The sequence below is a fragment of the Melanostigma gelatinosum genome (genome assembly GCF_949748355.1).
Source record: "Melanostigma gelatinosum genome assembly, chromosome: 10".
Taxonomy (NCBI): Eukaryota; Metazoa; Chordata; class Actinopteri; order Perciformes; family Zoarcidae; genus Melanostigma; species Melanostigma gelatinosum.
Window position 1 is genome coordinate 12576843 of NC_136643.1, and position 10292 is coordinate 12587134.

Here is a 10292-nt window from a genome sequence, read left to right on the forward strand (position 1 = left end):
TCGTGGTCTGGACGGACCATAAGAACCTGGAGTACATTCGGACGGCCAAGCGGTTAAACTCCCGCCAGGCTCGGTGGTCATTATTCTTCGGACGTTTTGACTTCACCATCTCCTACCGCCCAGGCCGAATGTTTTTTTGGCTTAAAGCAAGGAATCTCTGTCTGTATGTCAGTATGTATGTCTTTCGCGTATCTTGAAAACCATTCATTGAATCTTCTTCACACTAAGCGAGTGTATTTCTGGGGACACAAGTGGGCCATGTCGAATTTGGTGCAATTTGGACACGCAGCACGTTTAATATCAACAAACTTTGATTCGACAAGTGACCAGCACTCTATATGCAACAGCGAGAGCGGGACCTCATGGCTCTGTAGACTATAGGCATTGTCCACATGGGTATTTTGTATGCGTTTTGTCCAAATAACCCTGCTAACAGATCAACATGAACGGATATCCAATTGGAAGCAGAATTGAACCAGTGTGTATTTCACCGGTGTGACGGTGGGTAAGTTGCGACCTAGGTGTGTTTCTCCCTTGAGTAAGACTGAATTTCCCAGAACAGACCCTTTTCACCACAGACATTTTGACTTGCCAATCATTGCTGCATTGCAAAACCACAAACTAATGTTATCAATTCCACCTGTGCTATCCCTGCCGTGACAAGTCAGACTGTTGGCTGAATAAAAATCCAAAATATGAAGAATTCTGTTTTGCTCTTGAATTTAATTTCGCTGTCAGCAAGAAATGGCAGCATTGTGTCATTTGTGTATAAAGTCTCTTGCAGTTTGGGCAAAGAATAACTTGCATTTTCCCCTGTCATAGCAGAGAATGCAAAACGTTTGGGAAAATAAACATGCAGTTTACGTTTGATAATCTAATTTTAATAAAGTCAACTTGACTTTTCCAGTTACAATTTTGAATAATGTTCTTGTTCAGCTTCCGAAGCCGGGCTAGAATTATGGATTGTCCAATAACACAATAAGAAGGCTAAAGCCATCTCGCAATACGACATGAGTGACAGCCTACATTTAGTGTAAATGGATTTTGATGGGCAGGTGACTAAATGTGCACCTAATGATCGTTTGATAATTACAGCGTTGTATGATGGCCCTTCATCCGTTCTGTAATGTAAATTAATTAAATATAATGACCCTGCTGTCCTGTTTTCATGACTTTTGGGGACATTACATTGACTTACATTCATTTCCTGGAGACCCTTACCATAACCGCTACCAGCCTAATCCGAACCCTATAACCCTTCTTGCCTCAGTCTAAACCTAACCTTTAAAACTCAAAAGTCTTCACCCTAAAATGGAATGATTTGCCTCACGTGGACGTGCATCTTGTCCCCGGGAGAGTCACACACACACACACAGACACACACACACGCGCGCACACACACACATGCACACACCTATTATAGCCCCTGTGTCCTCTTATGTCTCGTGACGTAAGAGTTGCCCTTAAAAGAGGCTTGGTAGCGCGGAGCAGAGGGCACTTTACGCAACAGTGCATCTTGCCTGAGCCTCACTGAGTGCGGAATACAATCCATCCCAAAGTGGTGAGTCGGAGATGACAAACTTCCCCAAACATGAAACAGCTTGGAGAAGGTAGAGTCGCGTCATAAAATGTGAGGATTAATGACAGCCCTGCCAACATTTGTTTTTTACGGCGTCAAGAGAACCCGGTGCACTCACTTAAATGTGCTGAATCCGGACAAGCGGACGCGCGATGCGTGGAGGTAACAGGTGGCACTTTATGGTTACAATGTGTTTTTTAGCCTTTGCGACAGTGACAGCTTTGTAGGAACGAGCCAGCAGCTTCATGCTCTCAACAGCAGTGGAGGAATTTCCGTGCGTTATGAAGACATGAAGCGCTGAAGACTTAAGAAGGTGGCTGCTGCTCATAAACTTTACACGTCCGACCAACCCTAACAACCAACACGGCTCCAGACTGAAGGGAAGACAAGCTCGGATGAATGGACAGCAGGATGTTTTCCGGTCAGGCTGCGCAGAATTACAGCTTCAACCTGAGCGATGACCGGGAGCTGGTGGACGCGTCGGCGGGCAGGGGGAAGATCTCTCCGACGGGCTTCGTAGTGCTGTCGGTGATGCTGGGCTTCATCATGACATTTGGCTTCCTTAATAACCTCACTGTGCTGCTTTTGTTTTGCAAATTCAAGAAGCTGCGAACACCGGTGAACATGCTGTTGCTGAACATCAGCGTCAGCGACATGCTGGTGTGTTTGTTCGGCACCACTCTCAGTTTCGCCTCCAGCATCCGAGGCAAGTGGCTGCTGGGGCGCAACGGCTGCAGCTGGTACGGCTTCATCAACTCCTGCTTTGGTAAGTTATTTATGCTCCGTGATGCTGTTGAAGTGGAAAGTAATCTGAGAGAGTACCAAGAATCACGAACACGTTTTTTTTTTCTTATTCATCATTTAGAAACTTCATGGCCACAAAATAAGCCAGGTTATAAAGATATCACTATTGTGGCCTACATTTTTTATAAACTGTTTTTTTTTGCCTTTTTTGCAACATTACTGACAATGGATAAAACCTAAGATGGCTACTTTATAGGGGTGTAACGGTTCACAAAACTCACGGTTGGGTTCGGTACGATACAGTGGAGCCACGCTTTGGTATGTTTCGGTACAGTAGAAAACTATAAATGCCAGAGAAATGTACTTGATTTTAAAATATATTTGTTCATTACAACTAACATCATGAAGTTATTCTTTGACTTTGAACAATGATGGAACTATACCTGAGTGACTCATCTTCTGGGGTGTCTTCTTAGCAACACATCAGCATAAAAAACAAAAACTGCTCCTTAATGTTATGTAGTATTGTTACTTACATCTTGCTTACATCTTGTATTGTTACTTACATCTTGCAAAAGAGATTTTTAATCTCAATGGGACTACCTGGTTAAATAAAGGTTTAAAAAAAAAATGTATTCGGTTCGTTATGCGTACTGAACCGTGAGCCTCGTACCGAACGGTTCAATACGAATACGCGTACCGTTACACCCCTAGTACTTTAGTATAAAAAGTGTGTTTTCACTATGGCATTCCATATTTCCACCATCTGTTTAATTAATTTAATGAGGTAATTCAAGTTGTGAATGCTTTTTTTTATTTGCAGAAGTAATGTGAGCTCTTGCTGTTTTATTGGAGGTGTGCAAAAGTAACAAAGGGGTATTCGTGGTGTCAGAGCAGTCGTAAAACTAACACATTAAAGGAATACCACACCAATAAAATGATCATTCCTATCATTATTCACCCTGTATTACCTTCAACTCTTAAAGAAGCTTTGTTGTTTGAAGTTTGAAGTTAACAAGAGCAAAACTATATGAATATATGAATATCTGTTTACAAACTGTCACACAACTACTCTCATCCAGTATAATGGATGACTTATTTATCAAGTCGTATGCTCACTATACTTCCCACACATGCATTTTTGCCAAAAAAGCATCTAAAACACTTCCGCATAAACAGTACTCACACAAACAAGTAGCATAAGACAAGCATGAGTTAATGTAATAATGTGGCTTCATATGTGAACCTCATTTTAAGCTGCACAAGATATTTTAATTTATTGTATGTTTCATGCTTTAAGTGGTTTGTCTGCCTGGTTTCAATGTGCCGTGCTTTTCTTCTTAAGGGATGCAGGAATGTAAGCCCTCTAACTCCCCATTCCTTCGATGCCAGATGGTAATAGTAATAGCTAATAGCACTTTCAACCATGGGGTATTACAATAAGACTGCTTTCTATGGCGAATACAAAAGACGCAGGGCTATAATGGCAATTGTTGGTAACTTGATGACAAATAAAAAAAAGGTCAAGAGGTCCAACAGATGGGTCACAGCATTGGATTTGAAAAGTTCAGGTTTTGGTACCGTATGGCCATTTTAGTCCTCAATGAAATCTACTGAAGCTCCTCTAAATCATCACTGTTACATTTTCTGATTGATTTATAAACGCACAAAAATACCACAGAATCATAAGACACGCATTGGTGCTCGGATCCTGTGGTGACTGCTGCTCCAGCACAATGTGAGCACTGTGTGGAAGCCAGCGGCATGTCGCAGAAGGGATTGCAGCTGCATCAGCCACAGATAAAGAAGATAGAAAAACCATTTGAGTGAAACTTGCATCCATCGCTTTCACAGTCCGCACCAACTGTACCATTTTCAAGCACATTCATGCACTGAAACACCGTCATACTGAAGGAAAACAGACTAAACACGTGACAAAAAAATACTCACAGGGACACTAAAGGTTAATTGAATAGACATTAGTATTTATAGGACAACCATCATTACACACAAGACCTTGACTTCTTTACTGCAACAAAAAGACTGTTTGAAAATGACATTTTAATTCACTAAATTGAACTGCCAGTGAACAGGTGCAGCTTTTCTGTAATATTTATTTTAGCCTCACGAATGCACAGTTTGCTGAAGAGCTGGAGAGGTTTGGCCGATACTGTAAGCCACAGACAAGAGATTATATAACTGGATCTTGCATTTAAAGTGGCACAGAACATGACTTGAATACAGTATCAGTATTCAGCCTTACCCACAGGTTGGTTCTATTTACTTTTACTCTGTCTCCGAGCTTCCTGAGAATGAGAATTGATGCTCAAGTCAGAGAGAGTTACACAGCATCAGCCAAAAGGTATTTTTTTCTCATTTATACTGCTCAAAGCAGGTTCAGAAGTGCTGTGAGTACAAGATGGCTCATGGGCCTAAGAGACGTAGTCTAAAGTGCATGTAGGGTGAATGTGTATTACATGGACCTGCTGTATATGTCTTATATACAGCAAAACTAGCCGAACTACTTATTACAGAATAGAACATTTGAAAAGAATGTTGAAGCCAATAATTGCATGTATTTGGCAATGATGAGCCATATTTGATTAATCACTCTATTGGCATAAATGGAATATAACTCTAATAAGTATGTTTTTTTTTGTGTTTAATCACCTGCAAAAAGGAACCGTGTTTTTGTTGCCCTAGCGGTTTATATCTACATACGGAGCAGGTCCTTTTCCGTCTACAGTAAAGCGGAACGGACAAACCAAACACTGGCTCTAGATAGGACCCTTATTGTTTTCATGCCGGCCACTATAGTTCTTCTACATGCTGAGGAAGTTTCAGTTGATTACAATCTGCACCTTAACCGCAACATGCTGCCAAATCCTACACACTGCACTTTTGAAGCCTTTATTAAATACTCAATGAATTACAGGACAGTCAGTTCAGTCTAGACTCTGATGTCATCACTCCCCGCGGACATCCATGGTCACCAAAGGATGAAGCCTAATGACTTTGGTGATCTCCTGACTTTTCCTCCAGCTCGAGAAGTCTGTATTTATCCAGTGAAATATCAGCTGAATGGATTGGCACAGAATTCTTTAACGACATTTGAATCCCACAGGATAACAACAAGATCTGTCGCAGAATATCTAAAATAGTGTGTTCATGACTTACAGATGCCCACTCTGATATCTTCATCTCTCTGTCTTTCTCAGGTATTGTGTCGCTGATCTCTCTGGTGATGCTCTCCTACGACCGCGACAGTACTCTGACTGTATACAACAACAACAAGCGGGGGCCAAACTATCGCAAGCCCCTGCTGGCCATTGGGGGCTCCTGGCTGTACGCCTTGTTCTGGACCGTGGCCCCTTTGCGGCTTTCACAAAGTGCCCTTCACCTATAATTACGTCTGTGTGAGCCACTCACATTCGTTGAATTAGTTTCAGTTCTGTTTCATTACCTTTGTTCAGTCACTCTTTGAATCACCTGTGCAGTCCTAAAAAATGGACTCCACTGTCATTTAGCACACTACCCCTTCCCTATTTAGCAGTACATCTTCATACCTAATAATTTCACCTCACATTGACTCACAGAGTGTATTCAATTGTATGCAGTTAGTGCTACAGTTTAAAACCTCCAATGGCTTCGTCAAGGTTTCAGGATACTAATTATTAACATTACGTACACAATTATTATCAATCGGCAAAAGAATCAGGGAAAGGAAACTGGATGCGCTTCCTTTGCCAAATGCAACCACTGTATTTAAAAATGTCAGCCTCATGCCCATTGACTCAGAAAATGGTTTCATTTTCTGATGACGTCAAGAAGCAGCCCTATCGGAGCAGCTGTCCATTCAAACTAAACAGACCCGATCACACAACAAACAAGTCGGAAAGTAGTTTCTTTATATGAGATAAAAAAACATCTCGAATAAAAAAGTCCCCATAAGATAACCAGGTCCATGTGATTAATGCCATTCAACACATGCACAAACCACATTTTTAATATGACGATGCATTCCTTATAGTAGATGTTACTTAGTGTACATTTGTGTGTAAATATTAAGAATATAAACCAACAGCCACAGCTCTTCAAGTGTGAACCCTATAAGAAATAGAACAAATAATTCTAAAGTTTGATTTGAACGGAAAGGCTTTACTCCTTGTGGGATCTCTTAAATACATAAATGAACATTAGATCTTGGTAAAGTCAACCAGTGCAAGCTCAGCACATACAGAACAGAGGTGGTTGGGGTGGTGTAGGGAGATGCAGCAGCAGATGGCTTGAGCATATCTGTAGAGTAAAAGTGAGACGTGTCAAAAGCTGCTCAGTGCAATTATATGAATATGATTGGCAGTTATTTGCCAACTAGCCAAGCAGCCGGTCAAAGAGTCACTGATTGTGACTGAAGTAAACTCAGAGGCTAGAAACGTTTTTTGGCCCTCGGGGAGTCGTTTTTTTATTTTAGAGTCCAGTATTCAGTTCATACAATACATCCAAAATGCAGCATCGGTCTCCTTCAACTACCGCCTGACTCCCAACAAATCGATGGCGATCATCAGATGTGGAAGGGAATAACGGTGACAAGAAAATGATGGCATTAAACTCAAGCATTCAAAGCCCCTTTCCCACTGAACAAAAAAAAAGCTATCATCCGTTTCAATCAGATTCAATCCCCAGACAAAGATGATTTTGCAATGCTCTGTGACGTGCGTTAAAATGAATATCTAATAAATAAAAGCAACAGGGATTTGGAAACTATGCTTTATTACCATACAGTTATTATGCTCTCCTCAGAGCCACCAGACTCCAGTCAGAGTGAACAGTCATTTTTCCCTCGCTGATCGTCGTAAAGCACACTTCATTCAACCTCGACAGAAACAAAACAAAACTCATCGTTGAAGGTGACAAAAACAGAAAGGCATACTCGACCCATACTCGGCAAGGGGAAAGGAGTCTATCAACTATTTTTTAGCAGGTTTGCCCGTGTTTAACAAACCTGCATACTGTATATACGCACATTGTGTGAAAAGGGGTTTGTGTTACAACGGTTCAACTTCCCTCTTAAATAGGAGTGAATTGGACTTCTTTTGCAGGAGTAACTATCTTGTGCTTTTGAAGTAATTATATCCATGAGCAGAGCTGAGCTCCTGCCCATTAAATCCCCAGCGCTCGTTAAAACTGAGCATCATTTGCCTTCAGTGAGTTGATTAGAGTGTTAGTGTGTCAATAGGGAGCTGAACTCGTGTTGTTTTAATGCAACCACAGAACAGAAGGGTGGAGAAAGAATAAAGAAAAGCCATCTGTGTGTGAAGAGTGATGTTTAATTGGATTAGGATACAGCTAGATGAATTATCTTAAAAATATACATCAAGAGACAAGTAGTGACAGTAGATTTGTTGCGTTCGTTGACTGATGAATAAGCCGGTGTAAAGATAATATTTAAAAAAACTGTTTTCCAGGGGCCTGAAAAGCTCAAGGTTCACAGAGTATCATTTCATTTTGTTCATTCGTTATGGAATTTGCACCACTAAAGTAACCCCTAACCCTAATGCACAATATCAAAGTCCCTCATTATTACGTCATTTTTGTTGCACTCACATGAAGCGTATTCCCACATTGCTTTCTCAAATCTGACACACAGAAAACCTCTGGCGACACGATTCATACAAATCATAACAAGTTTTTTTTAAATGGGCAATGCTTTCAAATTTCACCAAACTGTAGTATAAAAGTACAGACAGTTTCAATTCGTGGGGGACAAGTACATCCGAATAAACAAGTCAGTGCCTTTCATGATCCCTTTTCTGAAACCGTAAACAAATTAACTTTTTTTCAAATGTACCTGTTGTCTGTGGAATTAGCATTGTAGCTTGTGCTATTAGGAAATCTTGGATGTCAGAACATAAAGCACAAACAGGGAGAGTTTACAAGGTTTAAGACTCTGCAAGTTGATTTTCCCACTGTAGTGAAACAACAAAATCACCTGCTGCCACGAAGGTTGGAAACAAACAAAAGTGGTCATGCTTTGACAAAAGGTATTTCATGTGAGGGGAGCTCTTCAAGAACAGAGGGTCTGAACCATCAAAAGATCTCAGCTTCATCAACCCTCTCTGACTGTCATCCGCAGGTGGGTAAGGTCCAAAAAACTGCAGCCCGGAGGAGAGAGTACCACATACTGTTTATGGTTCTGACTACAGCGGCCTGCTACATGTTGTGCTGGATGCCTTACGGCATCGTGGCCACGATGGCAACATTCGGCCCACCCAACATCATTAGTCCCGTGGCCAGCGTGGTGCCCTCACTACTGGCCAAGAGCAGCACCGTCATCAACCCGCTCATCTACATACTCATGAATAAACAGGTGAGTCACCAACACCAGAACTTGACATGTACAACAGCTTTATTTACACAGTAAAAAAAGACAAATTACAACTCATACAAATGGTCGATTTAAATATCAATTCAAGTGTAAGAAGAGAATTCACCGTCAAATCAGAGTCAAGAAGAACACCCTGTGAAACAGGACCTTCGCTCTTATTATGTTGCAGGAAGCTGCAGGAGGGAAATGTCAATCAATTAGAGGCAGTGTGGGGCAGAAATTCCCACAATATAGAGTCCAAACATCACATGAAACAGGGGCCTCAAGAGTAAAGAGCGGAGAGGGAAAAATGAAACACACGGTGTCTGCAATAATGTTTCACATGTTTCCGCATAATGTCCTGCATTTAATCCTGCCAATCAAATTGTTGTCTTGAAGAGGATTCAAAATGAAATTAAACTCACAGAGTCGCGCAACAGCACCTTCGAAGTCCTGCTATCAGTCCTCAACCCACTTTGCTAAAACATAATTAAAAATGGAATTTGGCACAATCCACTGCACTGAATCAAGTGCTCCCAGGGAACTACCAATAGCTGCACCGCAGCTGGTTGTGATTTCCTCGTCCAGAAGCATGCACTAAAATCTTCAAAAACACCAAAAATAATCTTATGTAATTGCCTCACAATATTAATGACAATAGTGTCTACTTGCAGCACGGTACAGCACAGTTTAAGACTCTTAGCCCTGATCCTGATTTGCATGCTCTGTGCATTGGAAAGTAATAAACATTACTAAGAGATATACATGTACAATATGTTCAGGGTTTTTGCACCTTCAGTGTATTACAATCACAAGCAATAAAATAGTTGTTCGTTTATGTCAACAGAGAAACATAAAACCTACAGCAGAGGTGAAAACCTGCATGATTCAAAATTAATGATAAATCTCCTTAAACCTATTTCGTCTGTGTTTTAAACCTCTTTGATAGTCCTTTTAACAGTTGCTGACTTCACCAGGTTCCTTGTTTCAAGACTCTTCTAATATCCGAACAAACAATCCACCAGACACGGGGGCTGGGTATCAAACCGAGCGACTTCTTTGTTTGCATTCTGAGCAAAATGCACCCGTAGCTGTCGAGTAGGGCTGCGCGATATACAACGCGAGATCGTTTCTCAACAGTCAACAGTTATTTCTTTACAACTTCTACTGAGGCAGCTGCAAATGAATGACAATAACTGCTTTGCGTGCATTATGAGATTTACAGAATTTTGCATCAATATGATGAAACACTTCTCATGTATGTAATTCACTGAATTAGTCATTCCCATCTGGTTAATGTGTCTCTACGTCCACTCAGTTTCCAGTTTAGGTCCACCTAGCAAAAAGCGATGCTGTCTAAGGCAAGTTTATTTGTAAAGCACATTTCAATTCAAATTCAAAGTGTCTAATGCATCACCTCTGCACGCAATCAATCCTATATTCATGAAGAAAGATGTCGATTCAAGTCATTTTAAAGGCTTAGTTTGTGGTGCTGGTGAGTTGTTCGGCATTAGAGTGATACAGTACATCTGGAATGCGTTTCTAATATTTTGTCCACTGCCAATTGTTTTAAGGAGTTTGTATTTATTAACTACCGGTACTTAG

At 41.0% G+C, this 10292-nt stretch overlaps 1 protein-coding gene across 1 annotated transcript; it reads left to right on the forward strand.

Moving 5' to 3' along the window:
* Positions 1 to 1978: 1978 nt before the first annotated feature.
* Positions 1979 to 9170, forward strand: tmtops2b (teleost multiple tissue opsin 2b; the record flags this gene model as incomplete). The annotated part of the gene is made up of 4 exons (XM_079276610.1): positions 1979 to 2345; positions 5542 to 5687; positions 8457 to 8690; positions 9087 to 9170. The coding sequence occupies 4 exons, from the start codon at positions 1979 to 1981 to the stop codon at positions 9168 to 9170; spliced, it is 831 nt and encodes a 276-aa protein (XP_079132736.1).
* Between the last annotated feature and the right edge of the window lie 1122 nt (positions 9171 to 10292).